The 23,943-nt window shown below is 40.0% G+C and overlaps 1 protein-coding gene across 1 annotated transcript in view; it reads left to right on the forward strand.

Annotated features, from left to right (window-relative positions):
* The window catches only part of LOC108709028 (short transient receptor potential channel 6), a 111,040-nt gene that overhangs the window by 78,637 nt on the left and 8,460 nt on the right, over positions 1-23,943 (forward strand). The window contains exons 6-9 of the mRNA XM_041584573.1: positions 464-697; positions 7,756-8,020; positions 9,005-9,200; positions 17,697-17,900. Of these exons, the coding sequence (XP_041440507.1) occupies positions 464-697; positions 7,756-8,020; positions 9,005-9,200; positions 17,697-17,900 (899 nt within the window). The remainder of the gene's footprint in view (positions 1-463; positions 698-7,755; positions 8,021-9,004; positions 9,201-17,696; positions 17,901-23,943) is intronic.

The raw sequence follows: 23,943 nt of genomic DNA on the forward strand, positions 1-23,943 counted from the left end.
TATACAGCAGCTTGTTTATATAAACTATAGTAGTACTTATCTTTTATCAACTGTGTATCCTGTGCTTGAACTGCTGCCTCCATGGCTACATAGCAGATTGTTTATATAAACTATATCAGTACTTATCTGTTATCTACTGTGTATCCTGTGCTTGAATTGCTGCCCCCATGGCTACACAGCAGCTTGTTTATATAAACTATAGTAGTACTTATCTGTTATCTACTCTGTATCCTGTGCTTGAATTGCTGCCCCCATGGCTACACAGCAACTTGTTTATATAAACTATAGTAGTGCTTATCTGTTATCTACTGTGTATCCTGTGCTTGAATGGCTGCCCCATGGCTACACAGCAGCTTGTTTATATAAACTATAGTAGTACTTATCTGTTACTGTTCATTTAAGTGCTGGTTTGTTCTGCTGACAGTCTACTTGCCGCTAACTAGTTCTGTTCTGCTTGACACAGGCATGATATGGTCCGAATGCAAAGAGATCTGGTCGCAGGGGCCCCGTGAATATATATTTGAGCTGTGGAATATTCTCGACTTTGGAATGTTAGCCATCTTCGCCGCGTCGTTTATTGCCAGGTTTATGGCTTTTTGGCATGCGTCCCGGGCGCAGAACTATGTTGACGACGATGAGAGCATCAAGGATGTGTCGAGCGCAACGCTGCCTCCCGAAATAAAGTACTACACTCTAGGTGAGTTTCCATCAGCTCTTTATTTCGTCGGCTGCAAGTGGAACATTTGTAAGTGCAAAACAAAGGAATAAGTAAGTTGATAAGTGTATTGCATTAGACATCTTAACATTTGTATTGAGGTATTGATCCATAGGTCAGGCAAGAAATATATCACCCCATACTCATATATGACTTTTACTAACTTGATAAAGTATTTAGACCCCATTCTCTCATGTTACTGAATGACAAATTGTACAATTACTGTATTTAGTTCTCTTTTTAATTTCAGATCACTGTAAATAAAAATGAGTAAATAATAAAAAAAATAACAATAAAAAATATAAATTATGGCTCCATGGCTGGAAAATCCTAGAGAGTAGGCATGTCTCTCCCAGAATGCTCTATGAGACACAGCAGATATGAAGAATAACAGGGTTTGTGTTTACTCAGAAAAAAGAGAGGTGCCTTGAGTAGGCTTTGACCTGTTTCGTTTCGGCAAAAATTAGCAGCCGGCAAAATGCTGCAGGAAAGGTTTTTTTGACGCGCATCATTTTTTTTGACGCACAATGCCATACAAGTCTATGGGCGTCATTTCTGCGGCGAAAAAATTCTCCCATCCCTAGCTTTAAAGGGGTTCTTTGTTTATTAAGTAGGAACCAGGAATGGGGGAACTAGCGTGCGTGGATGATAAAACTGAGAGGGAGAAGTAGTAAAGCCAGTAAGTGGAATACTTTTTCTGTATTGGCCCCAGGGTTGCCATCTTTCCCTGCCGGGGGGTTGGGTGGTGACGTGGCAGGGGTGGGGATGTCATGGGGAGGGGTCAATGGTGTTGAGGTTGAAGCTATCATGTGGCAATTGGTCAATCTCACAGAATCTTACCCAGTTTTCCTGATTTGGAAAATCGTCCAGGCAGTTTTGACCTGGACAGTACTTCTAAAAACCGGGATAGGTGACAACCCTAGCTGGCCCTCATGGTGGCAGTGGCAGGTTTCTTACTTATTGAGACTGCCAGTTGACCAGTCTGCTCTGATATCAGAAAAATGTACTTTAATTTTTTGCTGTATATATTGTATAAACTGAAAGGGTTTTTTTTGTTCAGAGACCTTGCTGTAAATAAAATACAGAGACAGATACCTGCTTAAAGTTACCCTGGGTATTGCTTTCTCTTTTTTTGAAAGCTTTTGCGTTCCTTGGTGCCTTTCGACTTGTGTCCCCAGGGTCTTTGTAAATAACCTCTAATGCTGTTGTCTGTACCATGCTCACCTCTAGTAATCCCAAAGAATGACTAGTATGGGTAACCTGCAACCCCCTATGAGGGAAATTTACTAAACTCTGAAAATTTGCCAGCGACGGCTTCGCTCACAGGCGTAGATTCGCCAGAACAATGTTAATTCACTAAAATCCGAAGTTGCGTCCAGGGTGCCGAACGCTGTCGAAGTTGCACTAGCGTTACTGCGCCAAGTGAAGCGAAGTTGGTTAGAGGGAGGGAAGACTTAAATTATGCGGGTAGACTGTCAAGGTTGGGGTTCTTTTCTCAGGAAAAAAGGCGCTTGCGAGGGGACATGATTACACTTTACAAGTACATTAGAGGACATTATAGACAAATAGCAGGGGACCTTTTTACCCATAAAGTGGATCACCGTACCAGAGGCCTCCCCTTCAGACTAGAAGAAAAGAACTTTCATTTGAAGCAACGTAGGGGGTTCTTCACAGTCAGGACAGTGAGGTTGTGGAATGCACTGCCGGGTGATGTTGTGATGCTGATTCAGTTAATGACTATAAGAGTGGCTTGGATGATTTCTTGGACAGACATAATATCAAAGGCTATTGTGATACTAAACTCTATAGTTAGTATAGGTATGGGTATATAGAATTTTAATTAAAGGTAGGGAGGGGTGTGTGTATGGTTGCTGGGTTTTTATTTGGAGGGGTTGAACTTCATGGACTTTGTCTTTTTTCAACCTGATTTAACCATGTAAGTTGTGCTAGCATTGCCTAATACGGCGGGAAGTTAAAGTTGAATGGACGTATATGTTGCAGCAAATACATGACACTACACAAGTCTGGGAAACCTTAATTAAATAAAATAAAGTTGTTATATTGCCCTACACATGTGCCCAGTGTATAGTTTATGTTCCATATGTTAGGAAATGTAGGGGGGAAGCGGGTTACCCCAAAAAAGTTTTATGCTCTTTTGCAGCCTATCACCCTGAAAAAAGGAAAAGACGGCAGCGTTTTTTGGGACTTAGAAAAAATTTCAACTATTTTTTGAGGAACTCTCATCTACTCTATTGCACTTCACTTGGTCTGAAGTGGCGAAGGCAAGTCTGGCGCAAGACGTAACGTTCAGTAAAATCCACATCTTTGTGAATTTGCGGAGTTACGTCTATTCACCAGAGCGCAAATTCGCCAGGCGTTACGGATTGAAGTACCGCTAGACTCTATCCCCTTCGCTAGCGAAGTTACGCCAGTGACCTTTGGTAAATCGGCAAAGTACCAAAATGACGTCACGCTGGTGAATCTTCACCCTTTAGTAAATATGTCACTTTATGTTTTTATGATTTGCTACCCCACTTCCACTCATCATCCTGGGCAAAGAGACCGTGGGATTATGAACAGTTCCCATAGTGCTTAGAGCTCAGATTGTAAATGAAATTGTGGCTCTCGAAATCCTCTACAAAACATCTTTTACTCAGCTTTCTGTTCACCTGTCAATATGACAGGTTAAATGCTTACCTGAAAGCCTTTGTATTTGAGGGACCCTTCCTTATATTGGCCCAGGAATCTGTGACATTGTCCTGCCCTTTACCTATATAAACGGAAGGGAGCACATGGCTCTCTGTCTTTGTGGACTCCATTCTAGCGGGAGATGGAACTGCTAGAGGGCTTTGGTTGGAGGTAGGCCTCAGCAACGGAGTCCACTCAACCTAAAACTTAGATAAGTTGGGAAACAGGGACCTTGTGAATGATGCATAGAAAGCAGATAGTAGAATTCCATTTCAAGGAGTTTTGAGCTACATAGGTCAGCTAGTAAAATCAGTTTCAGCTCCATCAAGCGTTAGTAGCAGGGGCGCTCCGCCAATGAGGCGAGCTGAGCCGCTCGCCTCAGGCGGCAGCGCCAGACAGGATTCCAGGGGCGGCAAAAAGCCGCTCCTGCACCTTTAAGAGCCGAATTTCCGGTTTTTAAACCGGAAATTCGGCTGCGCTATTGCGAGAGAGCGCAATTGCGCTCTCCGCAATCGTGTTCCTGCCTCCCCTCGCCGACAGGTAAGTCGGTGCGGGGGCGGCAATGCAGGAGCCGCCTCAGGCGGCTCCTTCCCCAGAAACGGCGCTGGTTAGTAGACTGGACGTGGGTCTCCCAAGTGATACTCTGCCTAAGGGTCACACGCGGCGATTCGTTTTCCGATGTCACCCGAAGCAACTTCGGTCGACTTTGGAAAACGAACCGCCGCATGTGTTTAGCGTCTGCGTTTTTTAATTTTAAGCTGGCGACAGAGTCAGGGAAGGCATTTGGGGAGATTGGTCGCCGCAAAAACGAGGCGATTAGTCGCCAGGTGACCAGATCTCCAGCTGGAAAAAGACGAAGACTAGTTCTGTATGTACTCACTGAGGCTTTCACTGGATGGAATCTGGACCAGTAAAAGGCATTTCTCTACTGGTCAACTTTACCAAGTCTCATCTCTTGTCTGGTACTAGTGTATTCTACTCTGTTATTCCATGCATCTATATTTGCCACTACAGTTGTTGTATGCAAAGGAATACCTGCAAATGGTTAACTATTAGATGTCTTTATACATTGTATAATGAGAGTTACAGTTCAGCTCCCATCACCCTTCATCAAACAATAGCATGAGGGCCTCAATGAAACTGGTTGTACTGATCAAGAGCCTGGGTAATAAAAGGGATTCACACCCCTCTCCAATCCTTTACAAATGTTAGTTGGAGGAATTCAAAAACAACTAGTTAAATACATAAACGAATAACAGACCATTTGTGAAGAAAGGGTTTATTAAACATACAGTACATTGTTGTAGTGGATTTGCCTTTAAAATGTTCTTAGAGAAGAAACTGTGTTTTTCGTGTGTTCTCTTTTTTTCTCTTCAATGGAGGTTTGATTCAGTAAGATAGTGTTGTTTCCGTTGATTACACATGACACATCTGTGATTTCAGCTTTATTTATAGAATAACATATGGCACCAGATCTACATCAATTTGAAAAGATAAATTTTAGAACTTTCCTAGTAATCCAAATAATGTGCAAGGATAGAGCTGCCAGTAGTGCACTTGCTTCTTCCAAATGATCACTTAAATTAGGGCTACTTAATTTTTTTGTGACCCATTTCAGATCTTAAGGCGGCCATAAACGGCCCGATAAAAGCTGCAGACAGAGTCCTCCGATGGGCTTCCCCGATCAATATCTGACTGAAAATTGGCCATATGTCGATCGGACAGGGTTAAAAATCCAAACGGATGGCAGACCCCATCTGTTCGTTGATGCAGTCCCGTGATCTGACCGCTCATTTACCCATCATTATAATCCGATTGTTGGGCCCTAGGGCCCACGATTGGAACAGCCCATTATCACCCACCTCAAGGTGGGCATATTGGGGAGGGATCTGCTCGTTTGGAGACATTGCCAAATGAGTGGATCTCTTCGTGTATGGCCACCTTTAGTTCCTTTATGGTGACCATCTATTTTTTTTCAAAATTTGATTCTAGTTATTCAGATGAAGGAAGAGTTTACTTTAAACTTAAATAGATTGGCTTATTCTAACACTGTTTGCTGGAAAAAACGGTTATGTTGAGGAAGAAATGTCTCTTCATTGGAGCCTCCTGTCTGAGAATATCTGCTCTCTTCTAAAAGACCTAGCATTGTTGACCTGAAGCTTTTATACACCTTGAGCAAAACCCATCTTTAACTCTTGCACTAATGGGGACTTCAACCCCACTCACGGAACATGCCTACATTTCCAGTACTTAAAACTCTTTAATTAAGAACATTAAAGGACATTGTAGAAGTCTAACAACCATAGAGGAAAGCTAAACCCTTACTCCCCTAAACACTTTTGATTTGGCCAGACACAGAGCAGTGGTGGGTTTTAGTCGTATCAAGAAAGGATCAGCAGTGGTCAGTTTTAATCGTATCGAGAAAGGGTCAGTGATAATTATATGTTCTTCAAACCTTCAAGACAGTTTTCCATACAAAAATCAATAAACAAAGTACAGGTATGGGACCTGTTATCCAGAATGCTTGGGACCTGGGGTTTTCCAGATAACAGATCTTTCTGTAATTTGGATTTGCATACCTTAAGTCTACTAGAAAATCATGTAAACATTAAATACACTCAATAGGCTGGTTTTGCTTCCAATAAGGATTAATTATATCTTAGTTGGGATCAAGTACAAGCTACTGTTTTATTATTATAAAGAAAAAGGAAATAATTTTTAAAAATGTGGATTATATGGATTTAATGGGGTCTATGGGAGACAGCCTTTCCATACTTCTGGATAACGGGTTTGCGAATAAAGGATCCCATGCCTGTACTACGCTTGGTTTGGGAATGAGATATTGCACAGCCAGGTGTCCAGATACTTCTGTCCATAAAGTGATCGTGTGCTTATACCATGTGCAGAGTCAGGTAAAAGTTCAATATGTTTATTTTATATTTATATTTTTAAAAAAATCGATTAATTTATTACAATGGAGTCTATGGGAGATGGCCTTTCCGTAATTCTGGATAACGGGTTTCCAGATAACGGATCCTATACCTGTAAGTGTTCCATCATTGTATCAAATATTTATGTAAAACATGTTTACTGCAATATCTCTATCTTTGTCCATTAAAAAAAACCACAGGGACACAAGGATATCTATATTATAAAGTCTACTACCTAAAATCATTATCCATAATATCTTCCTGACCATCTTCTTTAAATATCCCTTAAAATATCTCCATATTGACTCCATATACTTATCAATATCTTGCTATATACAGTAGGTCAGACTTGCAAGGCTCAGACTCTTCTGTCAGATAGCGTTATTTAGTGATGAGTTAAAATTAAAAATAAATCATGGTCCCAGAGCTGCGTTGTTGTTTATTTTCTTTAACAGTGTGAAATTGCCTTTGTCTCTTGTGCTAATCTGGTTATTGTAAGAAATCTGTAAAACTGTAGACTCGTGATATTTGTATGATTGAATTTGCAAATGCTGAGTAAAATGAGTTATCTCTATGACAACATTGGCCATCTCTGTTTTCTGTAATTAACAAATCATTCTTATTTTGTATGCACCAGCACTGTCTGACAATATTATTACTGTTGATTTAAACAAATTATTATACTCTGGCATTCCCTCCCCTCTCTCTTTTCTCTCTGGTAGTTATTTTACAAACTTGACTTTGTGTTGCCACTTTTTTTAGCAGCGGTATTTAATATTTAGTAATAGTCTACATTTATCTGAACTTGAAGGAAAATAATGAGCAGTCCATTCAAACACATGCAGGGGCAGATTTATCAAGCGTTTTTGAAGTTCGAATAAAAAAAAACTAAAAATTTGAATGAAAAAAGACCAACCGAAATTTATTAAAAAAATAAAAGTTTTTTCCCCAGCTGTTTTATAGGCCTTTTTCGTTCGAATTAGAGTCATAAGATTCGATTCAAACTTTTTTTTAAAAAAAAAAAACTTTGATTTGGCTGTATTCGAATCATACGAATCAAAGGAATAGCACATTTGATTCAACGTTTTGGCCAAAGAAAACTTCAATTTTTCAAAGTCCACCAATTGACTCCAAATAGGTTCTAGGAGGTCCCCCATAGGCTAAAACAGCAATTTGGCAAGTTTTAGATGGCGAATGGTCGAAGTCGAATTCTTAAAGAGACAGTATTCGAATTTTCAAAATTTTTTCAAATTCAAATCAAATTTGGACTGTTCCCTAGTCAAAGTACACAAAAAATAGCTGAAATTTGAATTTTTTTAATTTGAATTTTCACTTCGACCCTTGATAAATCTGCCTGCAGTGTGTGTTGACAGTACAGCCTCTCACTTTCACTTAAAGTAACTTAACCTATATTTTTTCTAGCCAGAATCAAATGGCTGCCATCAGATCCTCAGCTCATATCCGAAGGTCTCTATGCAATTGCTGTCGTTTTAAGTTTCTCCAGAATCGCCTATATTTTACCAGCTAATGAAAGCTTCGGACCTCTGCAGATATCACTGGGTCGGACTGTTAAAGATATATTCAAATTTATGGTGATTTTCATCATGGTGTTTGTAGCCTTTATGATCGGAATGTTTAACCTATACTCCTATTATCTTGGAGCCAAGCAAAATGACGCCTTTACAACGTAAGTACTGATTTTTTTGAATATGTTTTTATAAAATATTTCATTTTCTTTTTCATTTGTTTATTGTTGTGACCATAGGGGAAGAGATCATCTCATGTTAAATAAGTATTGTGTACTGATGGGCGAATTTCTCCCATTTTTGTGAAAGTTTGCAAAACTCGAATTTTGCCGCCCGCGTCAATTCGCGTAAATTTTGACGTGGGCGGCAAAAAGTCAATAGGCATCCGAATAGTGTTGACGCATGGTGGTTTTGATGCAATCGACTTTTCCAACGAGCGCCCAAATTTTTTTTTGACGCCGTCCAATTTTCATGGGAGTTTCGTAAATGTATTCGCCATCGGCGAAACATGGAAATTCACGCCTGTTGAATTTATTTGTCCATCACTAGTATTGTGTAGTGATGGTCGAATTTATTGAATTTGCCCGTTTGGCCGCCAGTGAATAATTTGATGAATTTGCTGCAAAAATTTGCTGGCGAAAATTCGCCGGCATCAAAATTTTTCTGATACCGGCGGCGATAAACAGATGCCCATTGACTTTAATGGCACCGGCGTCAACTTTGACGCTGGCGCCCATTTTGATGCTGGCGAATTGTCGCCGGCGTCAAAATCGCCGTTTTGCAAATTTTTTTGGGAAATTCGTCAAATTCGTGGCAAAGCGAAACGGGACAAATTCACCCATCACTAGTATTGTGCAATAAATGCAATTTACTATGTAATTAACTGCATAAAAGTGGTGTCAATCCCCCAGCAATACACCCTTTTGTTGCACTTTGTACCCTGCCTTCTTGTATGTAAAATAAGTATATAGCAAAAAATAAAAAGAGCAAATATATTGACTTTCGGGAAGACTCAGTAGATGACTGAGGAACTAGTGTTCAGTATGGACAAATGTTTAAAATGCGTCACCTTATTCCTGTGCCATTTACTCATATTAATATGTACAGCCCGGGTTTAACCTTCAGTCTTTGTTATATATTTGCAGAGTTGAAGAAAGTTTTAAGACATTGTTCTGGGCTATTTTTGGACTTTCCGAAGTGAAATCAGTGGTCATCAACTATGGGCACAAATTCATTGAGAATATTGGCTATGTGCTGTACGGGGTGTACAACGTTACCATGGTCATCGTATTGCTCAACATGCTCATTGCCATGATCAACAATTCATTCCAGGAAATTGAGGTAAAAGCCTATTAGATTCTAATGTTTTCCATTATACAAATGTAATGTCGGTACAATTGCACTTTCCCAAATTGGATTAGGGATCGTATCGGGCTCTATTGATCTAGTTGCCTCTGATTGAGGGGCTGTGGGGACTCATTTACTTTAGCGAACTTTCGCTAACGTTTGTTTCTGCCTAATGAAACTTCGTTAGTACACTTAGGGGCAGATCAGTGTCGGACTGGCCCGGCGGGACACCGGGAAAAAACCCGGTGGGCCCCGAACCTCGTGGGCCCCCGCCGGGCCAGACCCCCGTACATATTGAAATTTTCGGAAAAAAAAAGTTTTCGCCGATGCGCATCGCCGCTCGCGCATGCGCACAAGAAGCGCCGCTCACGCATGCGCACGAGAAGCGCCGATCGCGCATGCGCATGGCGGCGTTCCAGCGGCCGAATTCGGTGCGGCGCAGTAGGGGGGGGGGCCCTGGACCAGCAGTCCCGGTGGGCCCCGGGCCCCCCAGTCCGACCCTGGGGCAGATTTATCAAAGGTCGTAGTGAAAATTCTAATTAAAAAATTTAATTTTGTTGCGTACTTCAACTAGGAAATAGTCCAAATTTGATTTGAATTTGAAAAAAATTCGAACATCTAAATTTATCATGTACTTTCTCTTTAAAAATTCGACCATTCGCCATCTAATTCCTGCCGAATTGCTGTTTTAGCCCACGGGGGACCGTCTAGAACCCATTTGGAGTCAATTGGTGAAATTTGAACAAAGTTTTTTTTTTTTGGGAAAATCTTCTAATCGAATTTGATCAAATGCGCTGTTACTTCAATTCATACGATTTGAATTCAATCGAAAAAGGGCCTATTCATCCGGAAAAAAAACGTAGATTTTTTTTGATAAATTTCGATTGGTCTGTTTTAATTAGATTTTTGAAGTTATGGGAGTTCAAAAAAAACTCCCATTACTTAGAAATTCGACCCTTGATAAATCTGCCCCTTACGCTTTGGTCAATTCGAATAGGGTGGGTACATATAGGTTATATATATGAGAGATGTTGGTGCAAATGTTTGAAGTGGCCGGTTATTACACATGTACAAGGAAGCAAAATTTAAAAAATATGACTGTTCGGCATACAGGATATGATGTCACTGACATAAGATCGAGGAGGATGTAGATTCATCTTATCAGTTTGCCAGGTCTAAGCTGGCAAAGGAACTCTGCTGAAAAGGGGTAACGTAATGGAAAATTCACACTTAATTGAATTTGCAGAGTAATGATGGTTCGCCTAAGCGAAAATTTGCCTGGCGAAAGGGCATGAGACTTCATTAATAGTGATGGACGAATTTGTCCCGTTTTGCCATGAATTTCATTCGCGAAACTGGAAAGAAATTTGCAAAACGTCGGTTTTGACGCAGGTGACAATTCAAGACCATTGCTGGATTTCATATTTTTTCGATGCCAGCGAATTCACTGCAAATTTGCACCTGTCGAATAAATTCGCCCATCACTATTCATTAGCAATGTATTCTTTCGCTAGTGTAATGTCCTCTACACCTGTTAGTAATTTGGCGATCTCCCTGCAGATGGTATTTCTTGCGAATTTTCGCTAGCGGCTGCTACCTGCCCATATGTGTACATTGCTAGGATATGGTGGTTCCAAAATTATGGATCCTAGCAATAGAACATAGTCACCGGCCCGCTACCTAACCTGTGTGCATGCATTCATAACATAAAACAGGAGTAACCCCATTCCCTGATCTCCTCCACCAATATTGTCTGGTGGTGGGCAGGGGCAATATAGGAACCCAAAGGCTGCCCTCCTAAAGTTTCTGCTCTATGCGTTTGCCCTCAGGTACCTATAGAAAAAAGACGCCCCTGCTTTAACTATGGGTGTAGTATACTATCAAATCCCTTTACTCTCTCTTACTACGAGTACTACAAGCTCTGCACTTTTCTTCACATGTTCACATCTGGCTGCAGCAAGTGAAAGAGAATATATCACTCCTTCCTGGGAGCTACATTAAAGGAGAACTAAACCCTAAAAATGAATATGGATAAAACCTCTATGTTAAAAACAATCCAGGCCTTCAACGTTGTCACAGGAGTCTCCCATCTTGGATTTTCTTTGGAGTGTCTGTGACACTCACATGCTCAGTGGGCTCTGAGCAGCTGTTGAGAAGCTAAGCTTAGGGCTCGTCACTAATTATCCAGCAGAAAATGACCTTCCCTGGCTGTAATATAAGCTGATGCTACAGGTTTGCTGATTATTAAATTCTGATGCTAATTGCACTGGTTTCTGTGCTGCCATGTAGTAATTATCTGTATTAATTACTAATCAGCCTTATATTGTTACATTTCTATTCTATGTTTACTGTATATTGTGAGTGGGTCCCTAAGCTCAGTAAGTGACAGCAGCACAGAGCATGTGCAGTGAATCAGCAGAAAAGAAGATGGGGAGCTACTGGGGCATCTTTGGAGACACAGATCTTTACTGCTAAAGGGCTGTGGTTGCCTTGGGCTGGTACAGAAGCACAAAACATAATGTACAACATTTCCAGCTATTTCTTTAATTAAGCTTTAGTTCTCCTTTAATGGTATTTTAGTGGTGGCTCATTAACATGCCTTGTGCTTGTGCCTATCACTAATAAACAAGCCTAATTGTCTTCATTACCATCAGAAAAAGTGAACATTTATTTGTATTATATGTATATTTTGCCCATGCCAGTGAAGGAAAGTTGGATGATTCAAAATGTGTTTAATGAAATAGAACAAAAGTATTTCATTCTCTCTGTGTATGCAGTTGTGTGTTTCTCTTTTAACTGATAGAATGATATCAATCAGTATTTCATTCGCAAAGACAATGCCTTTTTAGACTTCTTTGTGGCCATTTTAATGTAAAGTATTTAATTAGGCAACAATAAAATTCGGCATCAGTAACAAATGGCTCCTAAAGGCAAGCCTTAACCTATTGCTCTTTTCATCATGGCCATTGTGAGACCTTTCAGCTGTCAAGACGGTGGAAACATAAAAAGCAGAAATGCACTTAGAATAGAATTACAGCCTGTCTCTAGCCTGAAACACTTGTGATGGAATGTCTTTTAAGTCTGACATAAAAGCACAGTGTAGGGAATACAGGATCAAAATGTTTTTTTATAATTTCTTTATATATATATATATATATATATATATATATATATATATATATATATATATATATATATAAATTAATAGAAATTTACCCCAGCACTCCAACATATAGCCCCCTGGGAAACCTATTTTTGCACAACTGAACTGTAACTAACACAAAAAGAGACACCATTAAGCGGGGGTTGGGAGAGCAAGCATCAAGGAGAGCGCCACCTCCCCATATATAATATAATTAAATCAAAAAATGCAGCTCAATCCCTTTTATATATATATATATATATATATATATATATATATATATATATATATATATATATATATATATATATATATATATATATAATATATATACCAATAGTTTCCAAACCAGCACTCCCTTTAGTGAAAAAATGTAATTTTTATTATTACATAGTATCTACTTCCAACGTTTCGGTCCCCATTGGGACCTTTTTCAAGGATGAAAAAGGTCCCAATGCTGACGGAAATGTTGGAAGTAGATACTATGTAATAATAAAAATTACATTTTTTCACTAAAGGGAGTGCTGGTTTTGAAACTATTGGTGTATGAAAAATTACCGTGCACCCCTCTCTTTTCAATATTGCCTTGGAGTGCGGATACTCATTGGAGAATTATATATATAAATATATACACTAATTATATATAATTATATATACATACATACAGGATATATATATATATATATATATATATATATATATATATATATATATACACAGTATATATATATATAGACAAATACAAGAGTCCTCTGCACTCAACCCATTATCAATATATTTATGACAGAGACATTTTGTGCATACTGCTACTGAAAAATGCCTTACCCTTTAAACAACACAGGGATTGTTTGTCCATATATTGCAATATATTTAAGCTGGCCAACTACGTCAAAGTCATCCCATATCTGGCCAGTCCTCTGCTCAATTTTCATCGGATTCATTAAGAATTCTATTGCTTCATTATACATTTTACAAAGGGACTAAGTTTTACCTGCAACTTACTAGCTGCTTTCAAAGTAAAACTCCCAAACTTGGCTGCCCTTTTATTAGACACCAGTGGGATCACCTGACTATAGTTGGGAAGGGTGGGAGCTACAACATGGAGCTGGTCACTGCTCCTGTATAACTATATAAATACCTTATACCAAATTGGTGGGCGTCCAATTTGCCGCGGCCCGGTGGTTGGTGACCCCTGCCTTATACTGTACCTATACCTTAAGTCTACTAAAAATGTATTTAAACGTTAAATACAGAACCCAATAGCGTTGGTGTTTTCCCACCAATAAGGATAAATTAATTGGGATCCAGTGCGAGGTACTGTTTTATTAATACATTGAAAAAGGAAATATGTTTTAAAATTTTGAATTTCTTGATTAAAATGGAGTCTTTGTGAGATGACCTTCTGCTTAAGAGGTTTCCTGATAATGGACTCTATACCTGCACTAGAGGAATGTAAAGCAATAAGCCTAGTGCAACTCAAGTTTTGTCACAGAATGGGGCAGATTTATCAAGGGTCGAATCACAAAGTTTTCTTAAACTGCCATCAACTCGAAATTCTAATAAAAAAAGACCAACCGAAAATTTAAAAAAAATATATTTTTTAACTTCGAGTGAATTCGGTTGTTCGAATCGAATTTGGAACGTATCGATCAAATTCGATTAGAAGTATTTTCAAAAAAAAACTTTGATTTTTCAAAGTCCACCAAATGACTCCAAATAGGTTCTAGTAGGTCCCCCATAGGCTAAAACAGCAGTTCGGCAGGTTTCAGATAGCAAATAGTCGAAGTTGAATTTTTTTCAAATTCGAATCAAATTTGGACTACTCCCTAGTCGAAGTACACTACAACAAGCTCGAAATTCGAATTTAAGAATTTGTTTTTTCAATTCGACCCTTGATAAATCTGCCCCTATTTGTCCTTGCCCATTTGACGATGTCATGGGGTCAAGCCATTTTGTGATGGTGCAAGTGAGCCTTTACTTCTACACAAATATCACTTGCTATAACCAACCTGTCTCATTTAAATTGATGGTAAAAACTTGAAAGTCTTGTTTTCTGCTGGCTTTCCATGCAGAAAAATATCACAGTGCCATTTCTATCTCATACTGTTACTGACAGCATTCTGATTGGAGAAGATCTGATGCTGTTTCTGATCAGCAACCAGTTGCAGAAAAGAGCTAAGAAATTATATGGCAAGAATTCTATGCTCAGCAACAAGTGAAGGGTCATAGGCTGATATTCTGTAAATTTACACAGTCATCTAACTGCTGATTTAATAAATCCTCCTGCACCAGTAATGTATTATACACGACTTCCAATTAATTTCTTCACCAAATCAGCTTCTAAACGTTTTCGATCAGCATAAATGGAAGTAATAAATCTTAAACTATTGTTTTCATGGCATGTCAGTTAATGGGTGTTAATATGAAATAAGAATTTGTCCATGAGGTTATCAATTATAGGGAGGCAGTTTTTAAATATTTTTATTAACTTTATTAAAGAACTAAATGTGCTGCTACCTGATTATAAGTCTTTATCACAACCCGACTGCTGGCTTTAGCTCCTGCTCTTGTGTCTCAGGGGTCCATTTACTAACAATCTAACTTCTATTTTTTTTTCATGAATCTCAAAAAAAATGAGTTTTTTTTCTATATTTCTTAAAAGCTCTTAAAATTCCAGATTTAAGCGAAAAACCATGAAAACATTCAATACAAGAATTCAGCGAGTAAAAACTGTTGAGGCGCTATAGAAGTCATTGGGAGCTGCACCGATCTTTTTGGACCATGTTTAATCCATTCTGAATTTTAGAGGTTTTCAAAAAAATTTCTTGCTAGGAATTGTCAAAAAAAACGTGAAGTTTTCAAGGTATTCTTATTTTTTAGTGAATCATTAAGAGTTTTTTTTGTTCACTCATACTTTTTATATTAGGATCTTTTTATAAATTTGATGGCATTCATGGTTTTAGAGTTTGTGAGTTTCGTTATGGTTTCAAAAATGTCTAACACTACTAAAATCCAAACTTCCATAAATAGGCCTTATGGTCTTATGGTGAATTTTGGGATTGTAGATTTCTCAAACAAGAATTGTATGGAAGAATAAGAATGGAGCACCACATTTTGAGTCTTCTGAATAATAATGGAGCACTAAATTTTGAGTCTTCTGGTGGCTCCAACAAGAGCTGACTCTAACGTTACCATTGGGCAAACCCTCATTGTGGGTCATTCAGTTCAGACACACAAACAAAAGACCTTAATATTTTGTGTGATGGCTCCAAGTCATGATGGTATTGTTAAAAGATCCTCTGAACTGTATTATGTTTGCAATGGGTGATATGGGTGGCTTTAACTATTTTCCAAATAATAAATGTTTGTATTAGAACTATGTATAAGGATTTTGGGGCCTCTTGTTCTGTATCAGTTCATCAGAGAGCTCCATCGTGTCTCTCATAAGTTAGAGTAGGGGGAACATTATCCAGTATGTGAGCACAGACCCCGTTTTATATTCTCTCAGTGAAGATGGATGGATCTCAATATCTGCATGTCAGTAGGACTTTCAGTTCACTTTTCAGGGTTTTGACCTAATTGTTATGTCTAAAAAGCAGTGAATGTAATATTAAAGTCATGGTTATCTGAGAGAAACATGAATATTTACAGTGCTCCCAGTTTTACTTCTGAACAGCAAAGCTCTTGTCTTGAGTCTATATACGTGTGGGTTCACCAGTGGGAGACCAGTCTTTAAAGGTCAGAGCTCTGGTTCCTGAATTTCAGAGGGGATTTTAGAGAAAATGCAAGGCCAGCATCAAAAGATTATATGACATTTTACTTCAATTTGGTGTATTTGCTTATTAAATATCACAACAGCAACTGATGTTCTCTTTTAATTATCAAATACCTATCATTAGAGCAGAGGTTTTCTGCCTTTCTTGTTTTATTTTGTCATCTGTAATTCATAGATCTCCACACATTTATGCATCTTTCTACATGGATTGTTAATCATTCACATCAGAACCTGCTCCGGTGGAGCTTACAACCACAACTTAGGGAATTGTATAAGGAACAAACTAACCTGCCTTTTTGCAGATAGTGTCCAGGCCAGAATTGAACATAAAACCTCTGAGCTGTGACCATGCTTTCAGTCCCTAGTGAAGCTTACAGTCTAAAGATGGCCATACATGGACAGATCTGCTCATTTGGAGAGATTGCCAAATGAGCGGATCTTGCACTGATATGCAAACCTTAAGTGGGCGATATCCGCCTGATCCCATTATAGGCCCTAGAGTCCAATGATCGGATCAAAGGCCAGGAATGCAACCGTGGACTGCACCAACAAATTCATGTGGTCCTCATAAATAAATTGATGCAGTCCTCTGACTGGAATTTTAAGCCTGCCCAATGGACATCTAACTGATATTAGGCCAGAAACTGATTGCTGAAGCCCTTCAGGGGGGCTGCAAACACTGGCCAGTAAGCTGCTGACTTTATCTGTTGACAGCTTTTCTCAGCCTGTGTATGGCCACCTTTAGGTCCCTATCACAATTTAAGTTTTAAGGGGAAACCCACAAGGAGTCATGGAAAACATACAATCTTACCCAGGCTATAACTAAATGTAGGAACCTGGTTATGCAAGGTAGTGATGCCAATTAGTGATGGGCGAATTTGGGGCGTATTGCTTTGCCGGAAAATTTGCGAATTTCCCTCGAAATTCGCGAAACAATGAAAAATTCTGTTTTTGATGCCGGCGTCCTTTTTTTTTGACGCCAGCGAATTTTAGCTGGCGAATTTTCGAGGCGGTTTCGCCCATCACTAATGCTAATCACAAGTCACTGTGAAACTGTTCTCCTTCTTATATAACAATACCTAACTACTGCAGACTATAAAAATTCACCCACTCAATTCAACCCAAATGCCATTCCCACTTTCTCCCACTCAGTCCTGTGCACCCCCTTAGGGGACAGCTACACAGTTTGGGAATCTTTGTCCTGCAACATAACAGGTTGTATTAAATATGCCCAGAATCCATTGTTTACAAGTAACACATCATAAAATACACAGGACAGGACATCTCAAAGGAAGGATTAAAATGGGCAGCATAGTGACACTTTGGTGTGCCTTCTTGTATTGGAGCCTTCCATTTCTGATTTCACCAAGGTTACAATGTGCAGAGAGTCTCAAAGTTCCTCCCATGTTACCTTCAATCAAGAAGCATACTGGAAGGTGCAAGTTGTAGGCAAATTAACCTGCAAACTCCACCAGGAAGGGACTGATATGACCTCTGGATTTGTCTGGAAAGTTCTGCCTCGTTAATAAATAAAAGCCCCTATTAGACTAAACCTTTTCTCTTTTGGTTTTAGGATGATGCAGATGTGGAGTGGAAATTTGCTAGAGCCAAGCTCTGGTTCTCTTACTTTGAGGAGGGGAGGACACTCCCAGTACCATTCAATTTGGTTCCAAGTCCCAAATCTTTTGTTTGTATTGCACTAAAAGTAAAAGCTTTCCTCAACAAAAGGTTCCCGTGCAACAGTAAAGGCTTGCAGGAAGACTCCGAAATGAACAAGGTATGTGTGATAAATCCATTACATGTACAGGTCTCCATGCTAAAGGTTGGATTAGAAGGGGCTGGTAGAGCTGTAGTTTCTGTCCCGGGGCCCCAGGCATAAACTGTTTCTGTGCCAAGGAATCAACCTTCTTAGATTCTGTCATTCTGATGACAGCTTGATGGCCTTTTTTTGCCCTCAACTGGGAGTTGCTACAGGAGGCAGTGGTGATCTTTTTAGAAAGCACTGAGCACACTAGGATGTTTGGCAGCAACCTGTAACTATAATCAAAGGGTTAGACAGGGTTGGCTTTGGCTAGAAGATGTGTTGAGGGTATGCTGGGACCAAGCTAAAGCACTGCATGTAAAGGGCAGAAGGAAAAGGCCTCCACGAGCAGAGTAGTTGAGGGGTGAAACATTGAAACTCTGCAGTGCATAAGAAAACAGCCTCGAGGAGAACACACACAAGAGCAACTAAAGTAGTGAGTGGGACATGATCCAGACAAGACTCTTTTGTGCGTTCACAGAGGTTACTTTTCATTGCTGAGGGTGAATATTGTTGTTGTCCAGCTGGAGGAGAAGCCTGTCAAGTTCTAGTAGGTCATTGAGGTAGCTGATAAAAGTCTTTGTTACTATTACCAAATATTTCAATCAGCCTGGGGGAAGGTTCCGACAGACCATTCTGAGATCCTGGTGGATAGCAGATCCAACAGTCCAGCCAGTCAATCTAGTTTGAAAACTTCCTCTATCTGCCAGTGACACAGGGTATCTTCTATATCAGGGGTCCCCAACCTTCTCTTTACCCATGACCCATATTCAAATGTAGAGTTGGGGAACAACACAAGCATGAAAACAATCCCGGGGGTGTGAAGCAAGGACCATGATTGGCTATTTGGTAGCCCCTATGTGGACTGGCAGTCTACAGGAGGCTCTGTTTGGCAGGTTTTGGCTGGTTTTTATTCAACCTAGCCTGGAAGTCAAAAATAAGCATCTGCTGTGAGGCCACTGAGAGCAACATACAAGGGGTTGGTGAGCAACATGTTGATAACAAGCCAGTGGTTGGGGATCACTGGTCTAGATGAATGGAGCAATAGATTGTAGGTATGCATATGTTTGGCCAGTCATATGGTATCCAGTCAGATACTGTGAAAGATGTGCTTCCTTAAAGTCACTGTCCTTTACATTTAGTCCCCAGTAACTCTCCAGCTGTTGCTATTGTTGGGATTCTAGGAGAGCTGTCATATGTTCTTCCTGCACTTCTCTTTGTGCTCAGTCATTTGTATTCCACACACCCTATCCTTATTGTAGCTGAGCATTTCACAAAATATTCTGCTTACGTGATCTTTTCATTCTCCTCCATTAAACGCCAAACCGCTGCTGGCCAAAGAAAACTCGATCTCATGTTATTAAATGTGTTCTTTACCAGCCACCCTCCAGCTGTGTTTAACACCTCTACAATGTAATTAAAATCAGGGACGCTTGTGACTGTTGTGAATCTTTCCTATCCCCCAATCTTCCAATAGACATGCTTCTAGCCCACAGAGTGCATTGAACAGAATACAAAGTACAAATGGACTTGATTGCCATTCTTTGTGGGTGGAAAGGAGCAGCAATTGGCAACAGCTTCATTTGTCATTTTTATATACATGGTAGAATCATTGGCTGCATATAGAGACATGGATGAAGGGCATCTAACCAAACAGATGGAAGACATGGTAGCTTTGGGGGGGGGGTCCAAGAAAATAGAGTCCCAGTGATGGACTGTAGTATCTGTATGCAGAACAGATTATTTTAAGTAGTGGAATATATATATATATATATATATATATATATATATATATATATATATAGTATAAATAGAAAATATGGGTATGGAAAGACAAGCACTTTACAAGGTGCTTAGACAGAGAAATTTGCCCATGAATGTGTAATTGCAATGAGTCCATTTCCAAATGAAATTTTAAATTGACCACAGAAAATCGATAACATTGGCTGAGCTCCACTAAATGTTCATGTTGCGCCGGCTAAATGGGGATAATTAGGTTTTTCTGATACAAGAGCAGCCAGTAAATATCTCTAATCAATGGCACATACGGTGCTGCTTTATGGACAGGGGTGGATTAATGCACAGGCTGCCCTAACCTATTGCCCAGTGTGACCAATGGCACAAATGCAGCAGCACGAAGGAGCCAAGCACAGAACCTTTACACCTGGGGGCATCTGTCTGTGTAGCTGTGCTATGCACCTTGCCGCAGAATAAAAATCTATTATAAGGGCACCCAGTCTTATAGAGCCTACACTCCGGTTAGGGGAAACAAAAGTATTTTTTTTGTGCAAAAAGGTGGCAATGATCATATGTACATGTAGGGACCCATAAGGTTAATTTGCCCCTATGGCTTTAATTCCCTACACTTCTTGATCTCCCTGTTTGCTGGGAAGATGCCCATGTAGCTAGATGTAATTTGCATATTTGTATTATGGGCCAGGAGGCTCTGACCGCATCCTGTCACACTTTGGTATAGTGAGAGAGAAGGGTGGGTCTTTCTCTTTGGATTTTGGCTGCTGATCCAGCTGGGTGTACTCAGGGAGCCTGGGTACAACAAGGCCCAGAAAAGCCATGTGCTCTAGAGGGACCAGTACCTCTAGAGAGATAAGTCGGGGAGCAGTGAGTGGCAGGAATATAATTGTTATAGACTCTCTAGGAGAGCAAGACAGTGAGGGAAGATAGAAAGAGCAGCTTTGTGATCCATCAAGGAGGAGTAGCTTCCCAGGCTGTAAGATTTGCCTACAGTGAAGGGACACAGTGGATAGGGTGTCAGGCTTTAGGTTCTCCTCCCTGACCCCTCCACTGGGTGAGATTCAGACCATGTGTGAGGAATCACTTCCTAGAGGTGCTGTACTACCTTGACTACATCCTCAGGGAATGCACCTGCAACTACCTCTGAAGCTCTGTGTGTGCTGTGTGCCTGTATATTCTGCAAATGCCTTTGTACTGATGTAAGTACCATGTGTATCATTTGTCTCTGACAAATAAAAGTTTATTCTGTTTGACTGCGGGAACCTCCTGGCGCCCATTCTTTTCCTGTTTAATTGCACAGTAGCCTGTGCGAGTTGTAGTTACACTACACCACACCTTTATTCTTCTATTTATTGAAGACCCTAGACTGGAGAGTTAGAGTCGCGTGTAACCCATGCTCTAGTGCTCTAGCTGGTGATTAACCCCGTTGGTGTAAATAACCCAAGTAGGTTTTACATACATATGTGCATAACAAGCAAACTTGGACACTGAGGGGGAGATGTCTCAATATTCAAATTTATTTCACAAATGTAATTTATTTGGTTAAAACTTGTTTTAAAAAATTCCTATCTACTATATTTACTAAGAGCAAAACTCACCAACCCCGTTGATGTTGCTCCCAGTGGCCTTAAAGCAGGAGCTTATTTTTGAATTCCAGGCTTGGAGGCAAGTTTTGGTTGTATAAAAAAATAGGTGTACTGCCAAACTGAGCCTCCTGTAGGCTGCCAGTCCATACGGGGCTACCAGTAGTCAATCACAGCCTGTATTTGGCACACAGAAAATTTTTGCATGCTTGTACTGCTCCCCAACTTTTTTGTACATTTGAATGGGGCTCACTGGTAAAGAAAGGTTGGGGATCTCTGTTTGAAGGGAAACCCAAGTGACTTCCACCATAAACCCCACCGAATGCATCACTGCCAACTGCAGGCAGCAGCTTTACATATTCAGAGCAAGAAACAATTCTGTTCTAGTAGCACAAAAATCTGCACCTCAGGGAGCAACATGACAGAAAAGGTGCAAAGTGCAAAAATAAGGCGCTTTGCCCCCAGACCCATGTTTATTAAATGAAGCTGAATAAGGATTGAAGATGAATCGCCATAAAAAACTCACTGCATGATGATTTTTTTTAAATAAAATGTTTTATAATATTTACTGAGCAGCACCAGTGGTTAATGGGGGGGGGGGGGGTGTCCTTACATTATGTCTGTACATGGAGTCTCTGCTGACTGTGTCCTTTTTTCTGTCCCCATATTCCCTTTTCCTTTCCTCTTTTAATCATCATCTTCCTCCCTTGCGTCCTTCATTGTAATGACACAAACCCTTTCCCACGACCCTGTGGTTTCTAATGTTCCCTATCTAATTCCCAGTGGTTAGCCCCTTCCTCTTCTGCGTGAGCTGCTGTTCAGTACAGTGAGCATTGGACTGTCAGTCCTGGGGAAGCCGGGAGCAGTTGGTAGGGAGCTACAAGCAGATGTTTCTTAGTGTGAGGGACAACGATTGTCATCGGCAGTCAGACATCTGTGAGACGGGACAACTTGTTGATGAGACAGTGAGAATGTACAGATTTATTATCTGTTATTTAAATAGCACCAACATATTTCTTCAGTGCTTTACAGACCTTATACATCATTCACATCAGCCCCTGTCCCAGTGGAGCTTACAATCTAAGGTCAACATAAACTAGGATCAATTTTATCAGGAGCTAATTCTGTTTGTATAATATGTATGTACAGTAATTTATCAGGAGCTAATTCTGTTTGTATAATATGTATGTACTGTAATTTATCAGGAGCTAATTCTGTATGTATAGTATGTATGTACTGTAATTTATCAGGAGCTAATTCTGTATGTATAGTATGTATGTACTGTAATTTATCAGGAGCTAATTCTGTATGTATAGTATATATATACTGTAGAGGACCCTGTACTCCAGTCCCCCCTGCAACTACAGGGTCTGCTTCCTTTATAGTTATGCCACTGCACAGGAAGAACAAACTCCTTACCGATCTCTCAGCCGCACCAAAAAATCTCCAAATAAAAAAAGATCAGCGCCTGTGGCAACAGAAATTAGAAACTAATATAGTACAGTATGTTCAATCATATGGGGTGCCACCCAGTGCTTCAAATGGATTATTACAGGAGTGTTCCCCTTTGCTTTAATTACACCTTTTCTCTATTGTTAATATAGTCGAGAGTTTTCAGATAGGTCAAAGGTTTTCAGGTGCTATAGTTATTTTTGAGTTTGATCCAAAACTCAAAACTCACATTTTATTCTTGGGGCAATCGCATATAGTTCAATCTGGTTACTGCAGTGTTGCATAGGGTATTCCTGCCTGCTTTTTTGATCTTCCTCGTTGTGCTTCCTACAAACCTGTGAGATATCCCCTTTACCTAACACGTTTCGCTGGTCCTATCAGCTTCTTCAGAGACACCAGCGAAATGCGTTAGGTGAAGGGGATATCGCATGGGTTTGCAGGAGGCACAAAGAGGAGGATCCAAAAAAGCCAGCAGGACTACCCTCTGGAACTCTAAGTGACAAGCGATGGAACACTTAGGGGCCCATTCATTAAGTTCAAGTGGCTACTTCGACCATCGAATGGGCTACTTCGACTTCGAATAAAAAGATTCAAACTAAAAATCGTTCGACAATTCGATAGTCGAAGTACTGTCTCTTTAAGAAAAAACTTCGACCCCCTAGTTCGCCACCTAAAAGCTACCGAAGTCAATGTTAGCCTATGGGGAAGGTCCCCATAGGCTTGGCTAACTTTTTTTGGTCGAAGGATAATCCTTCGATCGTTGGATTAAAATCCTTCGAATAGTTCGATTAGAAGGATTTAATCGTTCGATGAAACGATTATTCCTTTGATCGTTCGATCGAACTATTTGCGCAAAATCAAAGTCAACAAGATAAGTAACAAGTGATGCTCGTCTGTGTCAGTGAATCAGGAATTAGGCTGATGGACATGGGAAATAGTACAGCAGCTCTGTAATGCCTCAATGATAATAGATGGTATTTGATATGGGCTTTAATTATTCTCTAATATGTGACTTGTAAGCAGATGATGAATATTAGCTCAGGACAGGGATGTACAAAGTGCAGGCTTCCAGCTGTTGTTCCTTTATAAATCAGCAGTGAGGACATTGTGGTTCAACAAGAGCTGGTCGAATGCAGTTTTCACATAATGTGAATTCATGCTCCTAATAATTCTACAGAGATGTATGACAAGGAACTAGTGATAGGCGAATTTATTCGCTAGGCGCGAATTCC

This window comes from Xenopus laevis, chromosome 2S (genome assembly GCF_017654675.1).
Source record: "Xenopus laevis strain J_2021 chromosome 2S, Xenopus_laevis_v10.1, whole genome shotgun sequence".
Taxonomy (NCBI): Eukaryota; Metazoa; Chordata; class Amphibia; order Anura; family Pipidae; genus Xenopus; species Xenopus laevis.